This window comes from Mustela lutreola, chromosome 3, assembly GCF_030435805.1.
Source record: "Mustela lutreola isolate mMusLut2 chromosome 3, mMusLut2.pri, whole genome shotgun sequence".
Classification (NCBI taxonomy): Eukaryota; Metazoa; Chordata; class Mammalia; order Carnivora; family Mustelidae; genus Mustela; species Mustela lutreola.
Genome location: NC_081292.1, coordinates 208,199,157 through 208,222,960, shown reverse-complemented (window position 1 = coordinate 208,222,960; position 23,804 = coordinate 208,199,157). Strand labels below are relative to the sequence as shown.

General features: G+C 36.2%; 1 protein-coding gene across 8 annotated transcripts in view; it reads right to left on the bottom strand.

The window, feature by feature from the left end:
• The window catches only part of HIBCH (3-hydroxyisobutyryl-CoA hydrolase), a 144,033-nt gene that overhangs the window by 96,636 nt on the left and 23,593 nt on the right, over positions 1-23,804 (bottom strand). For 4 of the 8 annotated variants that reach the window (XM_059168590.1, XM_059168588.1, XM_059168591.1 and 1 more), the window contains 5 exons: positions 22,377-22,531; positions 21,869-22,006; positions 20,246-20,330; positions 17,523-17,603; positions 10,992-11,044 (listed from right to left, as the gene is read on the bottom strand). In XM_059168590.1, the coding sequence (XP_059024573.1) occupies positions 10,992-11,044; positions 17,523-17,603; positions 20,246-20,330; positions 21,869-22,003 (354 nt within the window). In that variant the 5' untranslated portion in view covers positions 22,004-22,006; positions 22,377-22,531. The remainder of the gene's footprint in view (positions 1-10,991; positions 11,045-17,522; positions 17,604-20,245; positions 20,331-21,868; positions 22,007-22,376; positions 22,532-23,804) is intronic. The other 4 variants (XM_059168592.1, XM_059168586.1, XM_059168593.1 and 1 more) reach the window with 1 other exon arrangement.

Below are 23,804 nucleotides of genomic sequence, written 5' to 3'. Positions count from 1 at the left end.
CAATGGGGTGATGTGACTAAGGCTCACACAAAGGGTCATGGGTTTAAATTCTTGTCAGGAACAATGAGGAAGCTCCTACCCAGAACGAACACTGCATCACAGTATCAGAGTATGGGAGAGTCGTCTTTCATCATCACTCAGGATTATAAACAGAGCTTTGAAATAGGTACACATTTTTGTTAGAAATTTAAATAGGTTTCCATCATAATTTCATTACAATATGAAAGTTAGTATCATGACTATAAGATGACTTTCATAATGTATCTCTGGGTCCACATGCCTTAGATCTGCAGTCTGATCAGCAGGCTCCACAGTAAAAACAAAGACTTTATTGTGCTTCTTCCATTAACATTAATAGGCTAGTACTGCATATTCATGATACTAATATACTGATTATATAATGTTAATGTATTTTAATAGACTGCAGAGATCAGCACAAAATGAAAATTTCCCTCCTTCTTTTGATGCATATTTCACATTATATTTGGATGAAAAGGATATTCAGTAGAAACAAATAACTGAAGTATAAATATTTACATGTTAATGGTCTACCATTCTTCAGGTATAGTTTTTAATAAAAAAACCAGGAGGACACTTGGAAGTTGTTAAAAGAGTAAATCTTAAAAGCTCTCATCACAAGGAAAAAAAGATGATTGTTAACCATGTGTGGTGATGGATGTTAACTTACTGTGGTAATCATCTTGCAGTTTATACACATACCAAATAATTATGTTACATACCTAAAACTAATACAATATTATAGGTCAATTATGTTTCAATTTTTTTAAATCCAGGAAATAGAAAAATTCTAGTATGTCAATACTTAAAGCATACATTTGAAATAACCTGAAAATACACACCTCCTAGATTGACACTCAAGGTTTTTTACCTCAATGAGCACATCCCCCAATATATGCATATTTATAATTATACCCATACATCTGTCCAATATAACATACATATCACATAAAAATATATATATATGATATATGATCAGAAATTGTGCAGCTAAAAGCCAGCCTAACTCTCCCCTAATAAGGCAGAAGGAAATCATAGAGTACCAAAGGAGAGAAGGAGACTCTACTCCTCTCTAGCAAGAAAAAGAATATAATCATCTACACTTGGAGAAAGTCAACAGTGAATACAGATAAAAATGAATAAATATAAGCACATATTCTACACACTTAGTAATATCCAAGGGAAATTTCCTAATTCTTCCTTGCACAGCCCCTGCAGTCTTACTACTATTTCATATTCTCTTTTCTAATTATTCTTCCACTTTTAGTATAATTTTATTGCTTTCTCTGTAGAGAAGTTCACCTGTCAATATAGTTCTTTTTATTTTTACTTCCCAGGGCAAATGCACTGCAGCACCTTTCTTTAGTCCTGATGGTAACCCTTTACCTTTGCGTATAACTTCAAGTCTACTTTCATCACACTTGCAACTGGCAGCTTCTACCCTAAAACTGCAAAGGACAAATGAGAATCACAGAGACAACTAGGTATTTACCCAAGAATATAAACATAGTGGTTCTAAGGGGCACATGCACCCCAGTATTTATAGAAACAATGTCCACAATAGCCAAATTGTGGAAAGAGTCCAACTATCCATTGACAGATGATGGATAAAGAAGATATGGGATACATACACACACACACACACACACACACACACACACACACACACACACACAGAGTGCACTATTACTCAGCCATCAAAAAGAATGATACCTCACCATTTGCAGTTATGTGGATGAAACTAGAGGGTCTTATGCTAAGTAAAATAAGACCCGGAGAAAGATAAATGCCATATGATTTCACTCATACATGGAATTTAAGAAACAAAACAGATGAACAGAGTGGAAAGGAAGAAAAAAAAAAGATAAAAACAGAGAAGGAGGCAAAACATAAGAGACTCTTAACCACAGGAAACAAGCGAGGGTTGCTGAGGGCAGGTGGGTAGTGAGGTGGGGTAACTGGGGGATGGGCATTAAGGAGGCACTTGATGTAATGAGCACTGGGTGTTCTATGCAACTGATGAGTCACCAAATTCTACCCCTGAAACTAGTACTATACATGTTAACTAAACTGAATTTAAAAAAAAAAAAAAAATCACAGAGCCCAATCTGTATGTGAGTTATATTGATGTATCTGAAATGAGGTCACCCTGACATACACAAGCTGACCTAGCAATATGAGTATCTATCACTAGGCAAGAATGCTACAAGAAACAAAAATTACAGGCCAATACTCTTGGTGAACAGTGCAAAAATCCTCAACAAAATACTAGCAAACTCAAATCAACATTACATTAGAAGAATCACATACCATGATCCAGTGGCGTTTATTCCTGAGATGCGAGGCTGGTTCAAAACATGCAAATCAATCAATATGACATACCACATTAACAAAATGAAGGATAAAAGTCACATGATCATCTCCATAGATAAAAATCATATGATCATTTCAATAGATACAGAAAAGTCACATATGACAAATCCAACATTGTTTCATGATAAAAACCGTCAACAATTTAGGTATAGATGGAATGTACCTCAACATAATAAAGACCATACGTGACAAACCCAAAGCTAACGTTATACTCCACAGTGAAAAGCTAAAAGCTTTTCTTCTAAGATGGAGAACAAGACAAGGATATCTGCCCTTGCCACTTTTTACTTAATATAGTCCTAAAAGTCCTAACCCAAGCAATTAGGCAAGAAAAATAAATAAAAGGCATCCAAATTGGAAAGGAAGCAATAAAACTGTGTTTAGGGATGACATGACACTACTTTTAGAAAACTTTAAAGACTTCCCCCTCAAACAAACTTTTAGAATAAAATAATTTTATAAAGTTGCAGGAAACAAAATTCATACATGAAAACCAGCTGTATTTTTTCTACATGCTAACACCAAACTTTCAGAAAGAGAAGAAAACAATCCCATTAACAATTACGTCAAAAAGAAGAAAATACCCCGAAACAAATTTAACTGAGGAGCTGAAAGATACACTGAAAACTGTTAAGACATGGGTGAAAGGAATTGAAAAAGGAACAAACAAATGGAAAAATATTCTGTGCTCATGGATTGGAAGAATACTGTTAAAATGTCTGTACTATCCCTAGTTTGGGGTCTGTTCTTTGGTACATTTTTTTTTTTTTTTTTGTATTTCTTATGTATATTCAATGTGTAAAACAAACTTTTAGTCATTTAGAAAAAAAGAAAAGAAAATGTCCATACCATCCAAAGAAACCTACAGATACATTGCAATCAATCCCTAATAAAATTCCAATGGCATTTTTCACAGAAATAGAACAAAGTTTGTACAGAACCACAAAAGACCCCAAAGAGCCAAAAACAAACTTGAGAAAGGACAATGATGGAGACATCACCTTTCCTGATTTCAAACTATATTACAAGCTGTAGTGATCAAAACATAACAGCACTGGCATAAAAAAAAAAAAAAAAAGCAAGCCACACAGATCAAATGGAAAATAGAGAACCCAGAAATAAAGCCACATATATATGGTCCATTAATTTTCAACACAGGAGCCAAGAATATACAATAGAGAAAGGACAGTTACTTCAATAAAGGGTGCTGGGAAAACTGGATAGCCACATAGGAAAAAATGAAACTGGACCCCATCTTACAGCATACACAAAAAATCAACTCAAAATGGATTAAAGAATGTAAGACCTGAAACCATAAACACCTAGAAGAAAACATGGGCAAACTCCTTGATATTGGTCTTGGCAAAGATTTTTTAGACGTGACACCAAAAGCAAAGCGAACAAGTGGATTACTCAAAGCCTCTTCTAATCAAAGGAAACCACGAGCAAAATGAAAAAACCTATGGACTAGGAGAAAATATTTGCAAAGCATATATCCAAAAAGGGCTTCATAGCCAAAATACACAAGGAACGCCTACAACTCAATAGCAAAAAAACCCCAACAATTTGATTAAAAAATAAACAGAAGAGACATTTTCCCTAAGAAGACACAAAAAATGGCCAAAAAGTACAAAAATGGTGTTCAACATCAGTAAAATGAGGGAAATGCAAATCAATACCACACTGGAATATCACCTCACACCTGCTAGAATGTCTATTATCAAAAAGACAAGGGGGTACATGAGTGGCTCCTTTGGTTAAGCATTTGCTTTCGCTCAGGTCATGACCCCAGGCTCCTGGGATCAAGTCCTGCATCAGACTCCCCGCTCAGTGGTGAACTTCCCTCTCCCCCCGCTCCTGCGCATGTGTTCTCTCTCACTGTCTCTCAAAAAAATAAATAAAATCTTAAAAAAAAAAAAAAAAGACAAGGGATAATAAATACTAGCAAGGGTGTGAAGAGAAGGGAAACCTAGTACACTGTGGGTGGGAATGCAAACTGGTACAGCCACTGTGAAAAAGAGGATGGAGGGATTCACTGAGAAATTAAAATAGAACCACCATGTGATCCAGCAATTCCACTTCCGGACAATACCGGAAAAAACCAAAATCACTATCTCCAAGAGTTATCTATACTCCCATGCTCACTGCAGCATCACCCACAACAGTCAGTTATGAAAACATCTACCCACAGATGACTGGATAAAGAAAATGTATGTGTGTGTGTGTGTGTGTGTGTGTATGTGAATATGTATATATATATGTATGCATATACACATATACATACACACACACACACTCTATATGTAGTCCTGGGACCCCATGATCCTGGGGTACCTGGGTGGCTCAGTCAGTTACGCATCTGCCTTCAGCTCAGATCGTGATCCCAGGGTCCTGAGCTCAAACCCCACATTGGGCTCCCTGCTCAGCAGAGTCTGCTTCTCTCTCTCTCCCTGTGTGTGCGTACTCACACGTGTGTGCACTCTCTTTCTCTAGCTCTCACTCTCTCTCTCAAATAAAAATCTTAAAAAATTAATTAAATTAATAAAAATGGCAAGGCCTAAAGGGCACCCAGATGGCTCAGCTGGTTAAGCAGGCGACTCTGGATTCTGGTTCAGGTTACGATCTCAGGGTCATGAGACTGAGCCCCATGTCGGGCTCTGAGCTGGGCATGGAGCCCACTTACGGTTCTCTCTCTCTTTCTCTGCCCCTCCCCTCCCTATGCTTGCTCTCTCATAAAAAAAATAAATAAATAAATTTAAGAAATGGCATGGCCCACGCATGTCTCCATGTTTTCATTATACAATGTAAACACATTAAAGAGTACTATATTAAATGATGGTGGCGGTGGTGAGGCAAAGTATACCAAAGTAAGCTGAACTCAAAGTTTCTTCAAAAATCTTCTTTAGTTAATAAAATCATTGCATCTCTTTTTTTGTAAGGGCTCAGGTTCTTAAGTAACTAAAGAGTATTACAAAAAAAACAGCATTTTATAATTAAAATCATTTCTTAAAATGTCTATTCAAATATCACTAAATATCAAAAATATCAAATATCACTAAACAGAATACTTTTTAAAACTGAAGATGCAACTATTTCCTCAGAGACCTTTGTAGGACCTTAATATAATTTAATCTCTGAGGACTATCAATTCTTCTCATTAAAAAAGGACATCTCAATGACATTTAGGAGTGATTAAACTTAATCTGACTCAGTAACTGAGCGCTAGTCAATTTTCCACGTGGTTAGCTTGTGTCCCACAAAGTCACGGGGGTATTGTCTACACTCACTATTCCCACTCCAATGCCCACTTTTCTACTACTTTGAATATACCCCTTTCTAAAGTATGCCTTAAAGCTTTAAATTTTCCAGGGTGCCTGGGTGGCTCAGTTGACTCAGTAATGATCTCAGAGTCCTGGGATCAAGCCCCGCATCAAGCCCCACATCGGGCTCCCTGCTCAGCGGGACGCTTGCTTCTTCTCCCTCTCCTCCAGCTTGTATGCCCTCTCACTGTGTCTCTATCAAATAAATAAAATCTTTACCCCCAAAAAACACAACTTTAAATTTTCCATTATTTTGATCACAAAGCCCTTTGCCAGCAGCATCTTACCACTTTGAGAGAGACAATACCATACGGCACCCATGTTTTGAGTTGGCTTGGGGGAGTTAACCTGATTTCATTGTGGGGAGAGGAGAAACGAAGGAATGGAGAAAAGGAGAAGAAATCTGAAAGTTCTTTAAATCGAGTTCAGTTGAGAGGGAAATATGGGTGGTACTAAGCATATGGAGTAAAAGTTTAAACACTGTTCTGTTCTATATCTACCTAAAAGTAATACTGGTTTTTAATCATTTGTCTACATATACTAACTTGAGAAAATATGAATTCAGATATTTAAAAATAAAGGAGAAAGAAATTAAAAATCTTTCTACAAAACAGAATAAACTCTTCTTTTGCATTTTTATTCAAAAATATCGTTCATCTCTTGCAGAAACACTGGAATGACATAACCTTAAAGAATCGTGATCAACCAAGTGAAGCAGCACACAAGCTGGGATGGGGAGGGAGACAAACCGTAAGACTCTTAATCTCCCAAAACAAACTGAGGGTTGCTGGGGGGTTAGGGGGGTAGGGAGAGGGTAGCTGGGCTATGGAAAAAAATAAAAATTAATAAAAATAAGAAAATTTTAAAAAGAAACATTCATTTTTTTACTTTACCAAAGACCAAAATATTGAGTAAATGTTCAAATCTGAAACATAATGGAATCTAGCCATCTCATCTACTATGCACTGTGCTATTTACTCTTCATGACAGATAACAAAAGATGGTAAAAAATATTATTGTCCTTGATAGAAAAAATTTTTTCTATAGTAAAAAGAGAAAAAAAAAAAAAAAAAAAAGCTCTATGGTGCCATCTTTTGGACTGTTCAAGTTTCCTTAACAAAATTCTTTCTTACGTTATGAGAAACAATTTATTGATCAGTATCAAGATAAGAATAAAAAATTACCATTTGTACACCTTAAGCCATATTTGCTCTTATTCTATACTTCTGTATTAAGATTTAAAGATATATTTATATGAAACATTTTATATAACACTAAAATTCTAACAATTCTGAAAATAAAGTATTTTTAATAACACACTACATGTTCTCAGCACCTCTGGTAGTGATTCCCAAAATGACTCACCCACACTATCAAGAGCATCATCATCTGGGACCGTTTTAGAAATGCAAATTCTTGGACCACACTTCAAAGGGACTAAACTGGAATGAAGGTGGGAGGAGTCTGCATTTCAATAAGCCCTCCCAAGTGATTCTGATACAGCTAACCTGTGAAAAACAATGTCCCAGGGGATTTTGAAGGTCCACAGATAATCCTGACCCACACACTGGTTAAGAATCACTAGTAGATCAGCAGTTCATAACCTCAGCTACACACTGGGATCACCAAAGAGTTCTCAAAACACCAGGGTCCCATTCCAGTACCTGATTTAATAATTCTGTGGAGTAAAGCCTGGGCACTAGAACTTTTAAGTCTTCCAAGGGATTCTAAAATACAGCCAAGATTGAAAGCCAATATTTAAAGCACCGTATTTTCTTTTCTTTCTTTCTTTTTTTTTTTTTTTTTACTTTATTTATTTGACAGAGAGAGAGATCACAAGTAGGCAGAGAGGCAGGCAAAGGGTGACGCAGGCTCTCTGCCAAGCAGAGAGCCCAATGCGGGGCTCAATCCCAGGACCCTGAAATCATGACCTGAGCTGAACGCAGAGAGGCTTAACCACTGACCCATCCAGACGGCCCTAAAGTATTATATTTTCAAAAGGAAGAGTTCAATGAGAATCTTAGATTAAGCACAGTTTGAATTGAGACATGAAAAGTTAGCCTTTAAAACCATGATACACTCAAAATACCACTACAAAGAAAGAAGAAAAGAAAGAACTGGTTCACTTCAAGTCTGTAAACTTCATATTTTCAAAGGATACATAATATGTCCATTACTTAAAGTGGAAAGATAATAAATAAATAAATAAATACTGTGCATTCCTGGTTGTTGAGATGGTTTAAAAAAAAAAAAAAGAGGACAATGACAACCTTTGCCCTTATAGACCTTCTAACATATTTGGGCATATTTCATAATAACAAAGTATAAATGCCAAATTTGAAGTACAGATTGAATCCAGAAGTCAATGGAGGAAGAAATCTCATCTAATCATAGTAGTATTTAGGATGGTCACAAACGGGTTAGAATTTCACCTTAAGAATGAATTACATATGGAGTATTTGCAAAGCTGCTGCTGGGCAGAGCTGATGGGATCTAGACACATACGGGATGTTGGGTTTTTTGGGGGGTGGAAGGGGCTGATAATATGTAATATAAAAGAACCGTGTTCATTAAGGGATTTCTCATGACTTGACTATTTTGTCAATTTTCCCAAGGATGGTAACTGGTACCATTCTAGAGACACAGGACAAATATGAGAGAAGTTAATTCATGACATACAATGGATGCCTTGTGCCATGGTTTTCACACTTAGCATGACCCAGAATCACTTGGAGGGCTTGTTAAGACAGAACACTGGGCCCCAGCCTTAGAGTCTGACTTTGGGGTAGGGCCCCAGAATGTGTATTTCTAACAAACTCTTTAAATGTTGCTGATACTGCTAGTGCAAAAATAACACCTTGAAAACCACTGCCTTAGGGCACTAAAACTTAATTCTCTGGTGGTATTCTCATTAAGGCTAACATGAAGTATATATTTTTTTCATTTTTATTTTGAAGGCCATTCATACTCAGTAACTAGAGAAAACAGACCACTAGAAAGAAGCAGCATCACCTTTACTCCCTCTATTCAAGACATTATCTTGATCTGTTTTACTACAGTCTTCTCTTTAGAAATAACTGGAGTATCCTTGACTGTAACATAAATAGGAATGTGTGCAACCACTGTACCAACTGAAAGATACCATGGAGGCTAAAAAGCACAGCCAATTCACTCAGATGCACTACAATAGAGCCATAACTCTTCTCAGGCTCCTATGAAAAATGGAATTTCTGCTCATTGATAGTACAAAGGACAGTTCATCCATCCTTTCATATCAACATTAGTCTTGTGCTATTAAACTTGAGTTATCTTTTGGTCAACTAGACCAAGTAGTGATTGAAATATTTTCAACAGTGGTATGTAGGCAACATATTTTCTAAGCCCTTTCCTTTCTGAAAATATTCTTTTACAATTATACCAAATGACAACTTGGTTGGGTAGGAAACTCTTGAGTCTTAACGACTTTATTTCACAACTTTCTCAATCTATTAACTTCTGGCACTTAGTGTAACAAACTCTGAAGCCAGAATTGACTTACATTCCTTGGTATATAACTTGTATTCACTAACTACTCCTTCACCTCTACTCCCTGGCCTGAACACTTACAGGTTTTTTTCCATTAAAGCTTGTAATTTAGAAAAACTTACCTCAGCTTTTATCTAAATGTGGATCTCTTTTCAGCCCACTGAAAGAGTGTGTTTCCCTTAATTATATACATTATATATATTAAATATAGTGCAGGTTTGAGAGTTTTTTGTTGTTTTTAAATTAAAGAAAGTCATCTTTATATGAGGTCATTATTTTTATTCCAAGTGCTTAATTTACTTTCCATGAAATATTCTTTTGTTGGGTTCCTAGTATCCTTCTTCTGTATTCATTACCTCAAAATGTTTCTTCTTACCATTTTCATCCTTGTCCTTTTACAGTTAGTGCTTTTCAAGTCTGTCCTCCACAGATACAGCTTCGTGATCTAGAATATTAAATTCACCTTCTAATCTACTGGCCTGAGGGAAAGTCAGTCTTGCTACTCCCCTCACCCATCCTTGCGTTCCCTTGTGCCTCTCCTCTGAGCTCACGGTCTCCTCATGGGCAGTCTTTCCCATTTCATGCAAGCTGTATCTTTTCACCGTTATTCAGTATGCCCAATGCTGTTTTTATTTTCATTTTCTCCAGGTTCCTTGCACATTCACAAGGCAGCTGTTCCTTCAAATTTCAATTCTTTTCCTTCCTCTTATTCTGCAATATTTTTTCAGGGATTTTTTTTTTTTTTTCAGTCTTTTCCTCACGGTAACATTTCCTTGACAAAGAAAGCACAATCCACTCGTGTTCTGTATATGTTAACAAGCCAAGAGGTACACGTTGCCCCCTGATCCTGCTTTCTCACCAGACCTGCTAGTGGAGTCCTTTCCCATAATGACATGCAAGATCTATGCAACTCCCAGTGCCCAAGAGGCTTTATCTAGTTTGGTTCTATCAGAAAAAGAGGGGGACTTCTTATATTCCCAATGACTAATCTCTGAAACTTTGAACATGGAATCTTTGAAATTCTTCCCTTCAGCCTCCTATTACCTATCTAAATCCTACCTTTTCCTGCCACGAAGACCCATTCTGACTTCTCACTTCCTTAAAGGCTTGTCTTTGGTATAGCTAGTATCGTACAATTTTCCCCTTTCCAGTCATTATTTCATGTTTTTCCAACTCTACATCAAGTTATTCAAGGCCAGAAACATTTAAGACTTCTTTGTAATTATACAGACATAAAAGAAATACTTTGTCAATTGATAAGAAAGATAGTTTTTTCAGAGAACTTCATAAAGTATCCAGACACTTTCACTAAGGCGAGATTTTGTGCAATAAACATAAGTTAGGCAAACACATCCCCAAGATTCAGACTAAAAATCCCTTAACATTCCAGTTTCTTCTCTGAAGCTGTTGCAAGCTTATACGTAAACCATCAGTTTACTCATAAGTAGAAAAAGGATTCTTTGTAACAACGTAACAGAAAATTCAACCCATTCTGTTGGTTAAAAAAGCTTGCTAATTCAAGACGCTAAAGTAGTATATAACTTAATTAAGAACATATTCTTTTGGTGACGATCATCTAAAAGTGTTAAAAGCAAATATTATATCCTAAACCTGAAAAGATCCAAAGTCCACACAGGATTTTTTTTTCAGTGGGTTCTATGGTATTATATTCATGGCCTCACTTCTGATCAGTAATGATTAATTTATTTTTAGTAAACTCCCATATCAATGAGGAGAGTCAGACCGTGTACTCACCCCACCCATTGTAATTCCATGAATAAGAGCGACATATGGTTTCCGGCAAGAACCTTAAAAAAAAAAACAAAAAAACCCAGAGCTATAATTAATTATGATGTTTAAAATATATTCATTTTTCCAAAAATCTCGTGTTACATGAACTCTGAATATTGTCTTTAGGAAATTTTTGAAAGAAATATCAAAGAGGCTAAATACACGGCTTCAGAAATATGTTCTTTTTAAAATGTCAATCCTGACACAATCTTGACTATTATCATTTAACAACTCAACACTTCAATCTAAAACAAATGAAAGCCTTTTAGAGCTCAGCTATTGAAAAATATAATTAAGATTTACCTTCTAAGCCATGGATATTTATATACACAGTTGTATTTTAAGGAACATAATTTATTTTCAATACAAAGGGAAGTGCCACACACAGTAAAAAGCAAGGACTGGGAGTTAGAGGACACAGATTCCAGTCTCATCATTGTCATTAACTGGCAAATCCACTATATTCAGTATGTATACTGGCATGAGATACACACACACACACACACATACACGTACTGGCCATTCAATATATATAGTAGCTTTAGGTGTATACACGTTCATATACACAGAAGTTAATGTTTATGTGCATATCATATATATGTATATGACTTATAAGTAAGTTTCCTCATCTATTAAATAATGAGATTTGATACATGGCCTCAGAAGTTCCTTTCAGCTCAAATATTCTGTAAAGTTTTACTGTGTTCTTTCCCTTTTTATTTTTTTTTCTCCCTCTGAGAGGGGAAGTTGCTTATAACATAACAAAAATGTAAATCACTGAACTTCTGTTACTGCTTGTTGCCAATATTACTTACTTACTGAAGACCAATATAAAAATTCAATTTTTCTGGCTTCAGTTTTAGACTTTTTTTTTTAATTGAAGTATAGTAGACACACAATGTTAGTTATAGGTGTACAACAGACTAATTCCACAAGTTTATATATATTATGTTAAGCTCCCCGCAAGTGCAGCTACCATCTGTCACCATGCAATGCCATTATAATCGTACTAACTATATCCCCTGTGCAGTGCCTTTTGTTCCTGTAACTTATTCATGCCGTAACACAAAGACTGCATGCTCACTCCCCTCTTCACCCACTTCACTTCCCCTCCACTCCCCTCCCCTCCAGCAATCATCAGTTTGTTCTCTGTATTTACAGGTCTGGTTCTGCTGTTTATTCATTTTTAGATTCCACATGTAAGTGAAATCATATGGTATTTGTCTTTCTCTGACTCATTTCACTTAGCATAACATCCTCTAGATCCATCCGTGTTGTCACAAATGGCAAGATCTCATTCTTTTTTATGTCTGAGCAATATTCCCAAGCAATGTGGAAGGATAAAACTGCAATTTCAATCCATCTAGCAGTTTGGTAAATATTTCTAGTTTGCCAAACCATCAAGTCCTAATTCTGGAATGAGTTTCATCCTAATTTCGTATTTGCAAGTTCACAACTTCTATAGCCTTCAATCATGAATTATTATTATTATTTTTTTTAAGATTTTTATTTATTTATTTGTAAGAGAGAGAGAGAGTGAGCACAGGCAGACAGAGTGGAAGGCAGAGTCAGAGGGAGAAGCAGGCTCCCTGCAGAGCAAGGAGCCCGATGTGGGACTCGATCCCAGGACGCTGGGATCATGACCTGAGCCGAAGGCAGCTGCTTAACCAACTGAGCCACCCAGGCGTCCCTCAATCATGAACTATAATTCCTTAGGAAACTGTAATTCCCTAAAAACTACAGAAAGAAATTTCTCTATTGATTGGGATAGAGATATATACACACACCCCATTTCAGCTATTTATATATTTCAGATATAAAATATGAGAAGCTAACTGATGCAGGGAATAAAGCCAGAATTTGTCACATTCCTTATTAAACAAAATATATCATTATAAGGTATAGAAATTAATCCTTGAAGGCTTTCCCTCTGTATTTTAATATTTAATCAAACTCCTTAAACTTCTTCAAAGTTTTCTGCCATCTCCTTTTATTTAGTATGTAACTGTACTAATATTGTAGCTACTAGCCAAATAAAATTATTGAAATTAAAATGACAATTAAGTAAAATTTAAAATTCAGTTTCTTGCTCACACTAGTCCCATTCAAGTTCTCATTAGCCACATGAAGAAGCCACTCTAAGTAAACCTGATATGTAGAATTTCAGACTTAAAAAAGTGAGAGAAGTTCATTCAAACTGGCTCACTGAGCTAAACCAAGAAATAACCTATTTTCCCTACTCCTACTTCAAATACACAGAATTCCATGAAAAAAAAAAATTGTGATGTACATCCAAGTTCAAAGCCAAACAAAGGAAATCCACCAGTGCCAGACATCGACATCAGCCACAGCAACTTCTTCCAATACACATCTCCAAAGGAAAGGAAGCAAAAGCGAAAAAGAACTTTTTATATTTCACCAAGATAAAAAGCTTCTGCACAGCAAAGGAAACAGTCAAGAAAAAAAAGAGGCAACCCATGGAAATTGAGAGAAGGATATTTGCAAATGACACTACAGACAAAGGGCTGATATCCAAGATCTATAAAGAACTCCTCAAACTCAACACCAAAAAAACAGATAATCATATCCAAAAATGGGCAGAAGACATGAACAGACACTTCTCCAGTGAAGACATACAGATGGCTAACAGACACATGAAAAAATGTTCATCACCATTGGCCATCAGGGAAATTTAAATCAAAACCACAATGAGATACCACTTTAGACCAGTTAGAATGGCAAAGGTTAACAAGGCAGGAACATCAAATATTGAAGATGTGGAGAAAAGGGGAACCCTCTTATGCTGTTGGTGGGAATGCAAACTGATGCAGCCACTTTGGAAAACAGTGTGGAGATTCCTCAGAAAATTAAAAATAGGGCTACCCTATGGCCCAGCAAGTGTACTACTGGGTATTTACCCCAAAAGATACAGATGTAGTGAAAAGAAGGGTCCTATGCACCCCAATATTCATAGAAGTAATGTCCACAATCACTAAACTGTGGAAAGAGCCAAGATGCCCTTCAACAGACGAATGGATAAAGAAGATGTGGTCCGTACATACAATGGAATATTACTCAGCCATCAGAAAGGATGAATACCCAACTTTTATACCAACATTGATGGGACTGGAGGAGATTATGCTGAGTGAATTAAGTCAAGCAGAGAAAGTCAATTATCATACAGTTTCACTTACTTGTGGAACATAAGGAATAACATGGAGGACATTAGGAGAGGAGAGGAAAATTGAATTGGAGCAAATCGGAGGGGGAGATGAACCATGAGAGACTGGACTCTGAGGAAACAATCTGGGGGTTTGGGAGGGGAGGGGTAGGGGGATGGGCGAGCCTGGTGGTAGGTATTAAGGAGGGCACGAATTACTGGGAGTACTGGGTGCTGTACATAAACGGTGACTCTTGGAACACTGCATCAAAAACTAATGATGTATTTTATGGTGACTAACATAACACAATAATTAAAAAAAACAAAAAACAAAAACACCAGTGCCAGAATAAACTCAAAATCAATAGCTGAGTGAAGCTACAGCCAGTGATTGTGAGCAAATGTGATGTTCTGAGTCAGAAATAAATTCTGGCCCACATAACTTATGAAATGGACTACCTGCATAAAAGCTCATCCTAAAGAGCTTTTAGATTAAACAAAACATAACTAGAAAAACTATCTGCTAAGCGAGGAAGTCAATAAATTCCTTCCAAGAAAGGGAGAGAATGAAAGTGGATGTTCAAACAGATAATAAGCACCACCACTACCACTGAATATAAAAAACGAAACACCCTTAACAAATTAGTAATAGAGGTAATATCTGTAACTTGGTAAAAAAAAAAAAAAAAAGTATCTACAAAATCTCTACAAAAAGATTATACTAAAAATTGAAAGTTTAAAACTTTTCTATGGACGTCAGAAATAAGACAACACACAATCATTCAACATTACAATAGAGGTCCCAGCCAAAATATAAGAAAAGTCATAATATAAAGACTGGAAAGACAGAAGTGAAAAAAATACGTACAGATGGAATAACTGCCTGTGTAGCAAAGCCAAAAGCATCTACAGAAATATCATCAGAATAAATTTCAGCAGGGTTGCAGGATGTAAGAACGAACTTTAAAATCCAAAGCACTTCAATATGCCAAAAACAGTAAATTACAAAATGTGACAGTAAAATTACCATTACATATACTAATAAAAAAAAGTAAGCTACCTAAGAATAAAACTTAAAAAAAAAAAAAAAAGGCAGCAACTTATTTATGGATAAAGTTACAAAACATTATTAAAGGACATAAAAACTCAAATCTGGTTAAAAGTTCCAAAGTTGTTTAGGGTGATAGTCACACAAGTTTACTAAAAGTTACTGAATTATTTGAGATGGGGGAGTTTTCCGGTATGTAAATTATGATTCTGTAAGTTTTTAAGTCTGCATAAATAAAGAGATATGCTGCATGTATAGATGAGAAGACTCAATGTGAAAGATGTCAAATCACCCTAAATTAACCCAATCAAAACTGCAACGGAATCTTCTCTGGAGCCAGAAAAAATAATTCCAAAACTCATTCAGAGGATCAAAACCCCAAGAGCAGCCAAGACAATTCTAAAAGGAAACAAGGGCAACTTAAACTACCAGACAGAAACATATCAAAGTTGTAATAATTTTGACATTGTAGTTTCATCGTAAGTACAGACCAGTGAACAAAGCAGCCCAGAAACAGACTAGGTCACATCTTAAGAACTTGACGTATGACAGAGGTATCACTAAAATCAGTAAAAAAGGCATGAACTTTATAATAAAAGGCATTACAACCTCTGGCTTTCTGGTTGAAAAATAAAAGTTAAATGATGTCACATGCAAAAAATAATTTCAAGTACGTTAAAGACTTAAAAGTAACAAAATACCGAAGCTATTAAAAGAAATATGGAAACATCTTAAAAACCTGTGTTAATAGATTTTTTAAATGCAAAAAAGCAGAAATCATTCAGGAAAACAATGGATACATTTCAACTCATCAAATAAAAACCTGTATATACCAAAAGATAACTTAAAGTAGCAGAGAGAAGTGTTCTACATACAATCTACATAAGTGAGGAATCCAGAATATATAAAGACATACATACACCATCATAAGAAAAAGACAATCCAACTTTAAGAAGAACAAAGGATGAGAAGAAAATCTAAATATTACTTAACACAAACATCTTCTGTCTTACCAATATTCAATGAAATGCAAATTAAAGTCATAACATCAGACATACAAAGTTTAACAGAAAAAATGATGGAAAGACATGCAGAAAATAAAATCTTTTACTTTAGAGAATAATCTGGAAAAAACTGAAGACATATCAACTATGATCCATTCATTCTCCTTCTATTTTTTCTAGAGAAACTTTTGTACATAGACACTAACAGGACATACATAACAATCTATACTAGTAAAAACTTGAAAAAACGTAAATATCAATTAATATAGATATAGATAAGCCCAGAGGGGTATAGTCATAATACAGAAAACTATGGAACAGTTACATTCCATGTTATTAAAAACAACTTTGAGGGGCACCTGGTGGCTCGATTGGTTAAGCATCTGCCCTCAGCTCAGGTCATGATCCCAGGGTCCCGGGATCAAGCCCCAGAGCCCCACATCGGGCTCCCTGCTCAGTGGGGAGCCTGCTTCCCCCTCTCCCTCTGCCTGCTGCTCCCCCTGCCAAATAAATAAGTCTTAAAAAAAAAAAAAAAAGAAAGAAAGAAAGAAAGAAAACAACTTTGAGTAGTATATACAGTAAAACATTACTTACATAAATTTCAAAAACAGAGTAATGGCATTTTTCATAAATATGTCACAAAAATATTAACTATGGTCTAGTAGGATACACTAAAAATTAATGACAATGATTACTTCTTGGGGAGAAATAATGGTTGCTTCTGGGGAAAGAGAAAAAAAAAAGTGGTACTGAGGAAAGCACCAAAGTGGACTGAAGCTTAAAACCTGTAGAATTATATTTCTTTCAAATAAATCTTAAAACATCAAGCAAAAATAAAATATTAATGTCTATTAATTCTGGCTGATGGGCACATAACTATTACGTTATTCTCTGCAATTTAACATTTGAAATACACATTTGATAAAAGTACTTCTTCAATTCCAGTGAACTCTGGAACATCAACTATGAAAACCCTTTCATTAAGAAATGATATTTCATTTTACATAGAAAACAGAGACCCAAGTTTTTGTTTTCCAAGAAAGTCAGTCATACGATCAGAATCCATGTGTTCATATTGGTTGTAGGACAAATAGTAATTCAATATAGCTTACTAATATTGAAGTGTGAATTGTCCTGGAATGAGCCAAATTATCAGCTTTATTTATGCCTGACAAAGTATATAAAAAAGCAAACAAGAGTGTCTATTGACACATTTTAACAATTCATACTGCGCGGCTTATTTCTTGATTCCATTTTCAAAGCTCTCAGTGGAGCACACATACCAATGGCATTGTTCAGTGTATATTCTTCTCTGAAGAAATCTTGAGCTATCTTCTGGTTTGCCTTCCCAGCTTCGGAGATTACTATAAGAAAAAAAAAAAAAAATGAAGGCAAGGAAAAAAAGGATTACAAATTTGTTTAAAAGTGCTTTCTAGTGGGGTGCCTGGCTGGCTCAGTTGGTAGAGCATCCCGACTCTTGATCTCAGGGTTGTGAGTTCAAGCTCCATGGCAGGTATAGAGATTACTTAAAAATAAAATATTTAAAAAAAAAAAAGTGCTTTCTAGTTAATACAGTCAAAGAGAATAAATTTAAAATATTATAATATTAAGTACTGGGGAAACTCTAGAATGGTTTGTTAAAAGTTTTGGTGTCCATTCCACAGACACAGTTAGCCCTAGAGCCATCGCCTAATGTCAAAACTTCAAGGCAAAAGTTCCTAAGGACTTCTTACAAATTGTTATACCTAATTTAGAACTTATATATTGCTACAAAATTCATTTTGACTCTTTTCTGTAGCACCTGAATAAACATTTACTGGATATACATTTCCAATGGTAATATGGCTTAAGATAAAATACATTATACATACAGAAAAATGTAAGTATTTGTGTGCATGTGTGTACATACACTCATAATTCTATAACACATTCATCTAGTTAAGTATTTCTGCCACATTCATTTCACCATGAAACATTTATTAAGCATCTACCGTATTCCTATTCCAGTCAATGGTAAGACTATTATCAAACCATTCTCTTCCATACACTGTAAGCTCATATGTCTTCCTGTCTTTAAATCTTATAAGAATTATTGATTACAATACAAATTAAAATAAAAACACATTTCTTCTTCTATGGGCTAGAGTTAAATAAAAATTGTTGCCTATAGGTTTTTAGACTAATTTTAGAAGTCTGATATATCTTTCTTCAAAATGTTCCAAATGTTCACTTCTTTTCCTGGTTTTTAAAAGAAAGATCTAGTGTCTATTTTTGTCCTTCTGGGGCTTTCACTGATACATGCACACCCCCAAACCCTCATCTCTTGTTTCATATTCAGCAATTCTAAAAGGACAAGAGTGCAAATTATATTGCTAATGGAATGAAGCTCTTTTACCTCAAAAATCTTTGATTTCCTTTTTTATTCTAATCAATTAATTCCACAGAAGTTAAAATTAAATGACATTCATAATCACATTAAAAAATTTTTTTCTGAATGCCCATTTATCATCTTGGACTGTGATCTTAAAAGCAACTGAATTTCCTGGAACTGAAGATCACTGCTTTATACACTTCAACTAAAATAAATCTGTACTTTGTAACTGTACTTCCAAACATCAATAAAAAGTTAGGCCTATATGGAAAATAGCTCAGTTAGAAGAAGCTAAAAACAATACATAAGACTCTGCCCATCTGTAAACTAACAAGATCACAGACCCAACTCCAGAAGAAAAGTTAGCTCCATGCTGGAAAACAGTATTTTAAAAATATTCATGTAGTGGGCAAAACAAACTCAAACACAATTCAGTTAACAAATCTAAGCAATTGAAAAATTAAAAATAGAATAAAAATTGATGGAATTAAAAATTAAAATTCAATCACCATAAATTTAATAGGTATCTGAAATTATGTCCGAAATCAAGCTTGTTTCTTCCTCTTCCCATCCCCAATTTAACAGTTGGGACAGCTGGGTGGCTCAGTCAGTTAAGCCTCTGCCTTCAGCTCAGGTTATGATCCCAGGGTCCTAGGATCCAGCCCGGCATCAGGATCCCTGCTTGGAGGGAAGCCTGCTTCTCCCTCTCCCTATTCCCTGCTTGTGTTCTCTCTCTCTCTCTCTGTCAAATAAATAAATAAATCTTAAAAAAATAACCCACAAATATCATGATTTATGTAAACTTATAAATTTGGTATCTAGATCAATCTAAACCATACTGCCATTAACACAATATTAAAAAAAAACCTATATTTACATATACATGTGTATATACATGTAGATATAGATATACAGATATACACACACATACACAAAAACAGACATAAAACCCAAAGAAAAAACCACTGCTGGACTCTACCAGTTCCCTAACAAACAAAATACTAAATGTTTTCAGTACATACAAAATACTGATAACCAATGGTGAGAAGTACGTGACTTTGACCCTGAGACCAAACGTCTCCTCTCTTTTGTCTTTAATAGTTAAATGTATACAGACTGACCTAAAGAACTAGAAAGGAAAATTCATCTTCTTATCTCATCTCAGCATGTTTACTTAAACAGCTGTAAAAATGTACTAGCAACAGGATGAATTCTATAATTAAGTACATCCTTGCTTTGGGATCAGGCACTAGGGGTAAGCACCGGCATGGTGAAGGAACGTCAGATCTGGAGAATGACAAGTCACAACATGGCCAGACTGTCAAGTTATATGACAAACCGAATTGCTGAATACCAGCTAACCTAAAATAAAAAGTGGACTCCCACTGCATAACTGGGCATTTTGTTTAGGATGATTCAGGGAGAAACTGGATATATGAAGGATATATGTAATTTTTTTTAAATGTTATTTTCATTTTTCTAATATTAACTACAATGGCTAAGTAATTAAATTATAATAAAAAAAAATTCTAAGATGTAAAGCAAATTACGAAGTATTACAAAAATGTCCTGTTAGTTTTGTCAATCTATTGTGGGGAAAAAAAAACATTGAGATTGGGAGGGAGGAGTTTTTACCTCTGATATCACCCCCAGCACAGAAAGCCTTTCCACCCGTTCCTTTTATAATGATCAGGAAAGTTTCAGGATCTTGTTCCCAGTTCTAGCCAAATATAAAAGAAGATGATAAAAGCATATTATAAATACAAACGATAAAAAAAATCTATTTGCATATATATGCATACATATATACATCTATATAGATAGATATATATCAGTACATACAAAGTACAACCTTTATAAAGTACATCCAAAAGAATGGATCCCAACTTCATTTTCTTTTCTGACATAAATTAGAGACTATTTCAATAAGTTACTAGATGAATACATTTTGTGATCCAAATTACATGATGGCATCTGAAATCTTTACCATGACAACTTTGAGATGAAAATAAAAAAAAATATGAGCTTAAAAATATGTTACAGAAGCTTATAAATCTGGTGAAAAAATAGAATAAGAACCTTTCTATTGCGGTGACATAAGGCTCTGTACCACTGACAAATTTATAGGCATTCGAGTGAGTGAAAGCACGGCTATGATCAAGTCTTGAAGTGATCTGAGGTCGGTGAGGACAGCTAACAAGTAAGTAGGATGGAAGAGTCAAGAGCCAATGGAAATTGAAAACACAAACAAAAGACTAAAAAACCGGTTAGCCAGAGAGAGAAAAATTAACAGGAACTCTATAAATACTACTCTTGAGAACAGAAATAGAAACACATTTGGAAGAGATGTAGCTGAACAGATGTGGCTGTGTGAAAGGCTAATAAAATACTCGACTACGTTAACAGGAATATGGCATTCTAACATGAAGTTTCTACTTTCCTCCACACTGGTCTAATTCCAATCTGAAAGTCCTGGCCCATTTCTCTTTATTACCTTTAAAGACATATTATACAGTGTCCCAAACAGACACATAGTTAGGAAGAGAGACTCATCAAATGAAAAATCAAGGACCCGGTAAGCAGGGGAGAACTACTCTTTGTGGCTGACCATGTGAGGCACGCTATTTCACTACATCGCCACAACAATCGTGTGAGATGAAGCATCCCCCTTTCACAGCTGAGGAAAATGAAGGACAGAGAGATTAACATGCCAAGATACACAATTAATAAAAAGAAATCCAAGTATTAAACAAAGTAGTTGGGCTGTGAGTCATGCTTTTCCACTACACCACGCAGTTCACTTAGAAGAGTAAGGCTTATGGCCTTCTCTAAGACAGGCTGCCCAAGTAGTTCAAAAACAGCTGTCAAAAAGCTGTCACATGGAGACATGACAGGGTGGCTCAGTCAGTTAAGTGCCTGCCTTTGGCTCAGGTCATGATCTCAGGGTCCCAGGATGGTGCCCCACATCGGGCTCCCTGCTCAGCAGAGAGTCGGCTTCTCCTTCTCCCTCTCTCTCTCACTCTCCCTGTTTCATTAATTTAAAAAAAAAGCTATGTGAAAGTGGAAGGGGCTATCTCAGGAGGCCTCCCTGTCACTAGGGAGGCTCCGAGATAATCACACAGGGAAAGCCCGGAAGACAAGAAATCAACAGGGCTTGGGTGCTGATCCCAGACATTCTATGGAAGAGAATTCCAGAAATATTCTATTGAAATACACTTTTAAAAGGATCCATATAATTTCTTTAGGGCAATTACAAACCTTGAGCTGTGGATAAATGTGCCGGATCATACTAAGATTCAGTGCATTTAGGAACTTTGGTCTGTTTAGTGTTATCACTCCTGCACAACCTTTTCTTTCCAACAGTACTTCTGCGGCATCCGTGTGCTTAGACATTCTCTGTGGAAGAAAAAGTATAACCTTAGGATAAAATTCATTCAGGTTTTGTCACAAGCCAACATCAAACCATGTACAGGTACACCTCAGAGATACTCTGGGTTCGGTTCCAGACCATCACAATAAAGGAAATATTGCAATAATGTCAGATGAGCTTTGTTTTCCAAATGCATGTACTGTTATTTCTATGCACTCCTGCAGCCTGTTAAGTATGGAGTAACACTAGGTCTGAAAAAGCAATGTACAGACCTGAATTCAGAAGGGACTTATTGAGAGGAAGACGGTGAAGGAGGAGGAGGACCCCCAGGCTCATGTTGTCCCACAAACACAACCGGGTAACTACCAAGTCATTCCAAACACACCAGAAACCCACCTTAAGACTGACAGAACAAAGTCCACAACTAAAGGCGGAGAAGAGACCACACCGAAGCAGCCCAGTTAAATACGTGGTAAAACAGCATCAACTCCAAAGTCTGAACCTGCCTGCTGACTGTGCTGACCTTGCTTTATGACTGAATAACGCGGACCCTGGGAAAAGAAAAAAAAAAGTACTTCATTGCTACTAAATGCTAACCGGCACCTGCACCCCCAGTGAGTGAGTCAGACTCCTTTTGCTGGCAGAGTCTTGCCTCAGTGTGGATGGCTGCTGATGCTGAGGGCGGAAGGCGCTGAAGGTTGGGCGGGGGCTGTGGTAATTTCTTAAGATGAGACAACAGTCAAGTTTGCTGCATTGACTGATATTTGCTTTCATAATTTCTCCGTAGCACGCAATGCATCTGTTAACATCGTACGCACAGCAGAGCTTCCAAATTAGAGTCAATCCTCTCAAACCCTGCTGTTGTTTTATCTACCAGGTTTAAGTAACGAGTCTAAAACCTTTGTTGTCATTCCAACAATCTTCACAGCATCCTCACAAGTAGATTCCTCTCAAGAAACACCTTTCCTTGTTCATCCATAAGAAACAATTTCTCATTCATTAAAGTTTTATCATGAAATTGCCAGCAACTCAGTCCCATCTTTAGGTTCTACTGCTGACTCTAGTCAGCGCATCTGCAGTTGCTTCCCCCACTAAAGTCTTGAACCCCTCAGGGTTGGATCAACTTCTTCCAAACTCCTGTGAATGTTGATACTTTTACCTCTTCCCATGAATCATGAATGTTTTTAATGGCATCTGGAATGATGAACCCTTTCCAGAAGGTTTTCAACTTACTTTGCCTAGATCCATCAAAGAAATCACTCTCTATAGCAGCAAAAGCCTTATGAAATATATTTCTTAAATACTGAGGCTTGAAAACCAGAATTGCTCCTTGACCCAGGGCTGCAGAACAGGTGCTGTGTAGGCAACTCCATTAGAGCTCGTGGCTGACCAGGTGCATTGACAATGAGCAGTATTTTGAAAGGCATCTTCTTTTCTGAGCAGGAGGTTACATCAATAAACTTAAAATTGTCAGTAAACCACGCTGTAAACAGATATGCTGTCATTCGGGCTTTGCTGTTCCATTTATAAAGCACAGCAGATTTAGCATAATCCTTAAGGACCCTAGAAGTTCCAAACTGTCAATGAGCACCGGCTTTAACTTAAAGTCAAGAGCTGCGTTATCCCCGTCAAGAAGGTCCGCCTGCCCTCTGAAGCTCTGAAGTCAGCCACTGACGTCTCCTCTCTAGCTGCGCAAGTCCTAGACAGCCTTGTCCTCCAACAGAAGCCTGTTTCATCTATACTGAAGATCTTGTTTAGTGCAGTCACCTTCATTATCTTAGCTAGACCTTCTGGATAACTAGCTGCATCTTCCCAATCAGCATT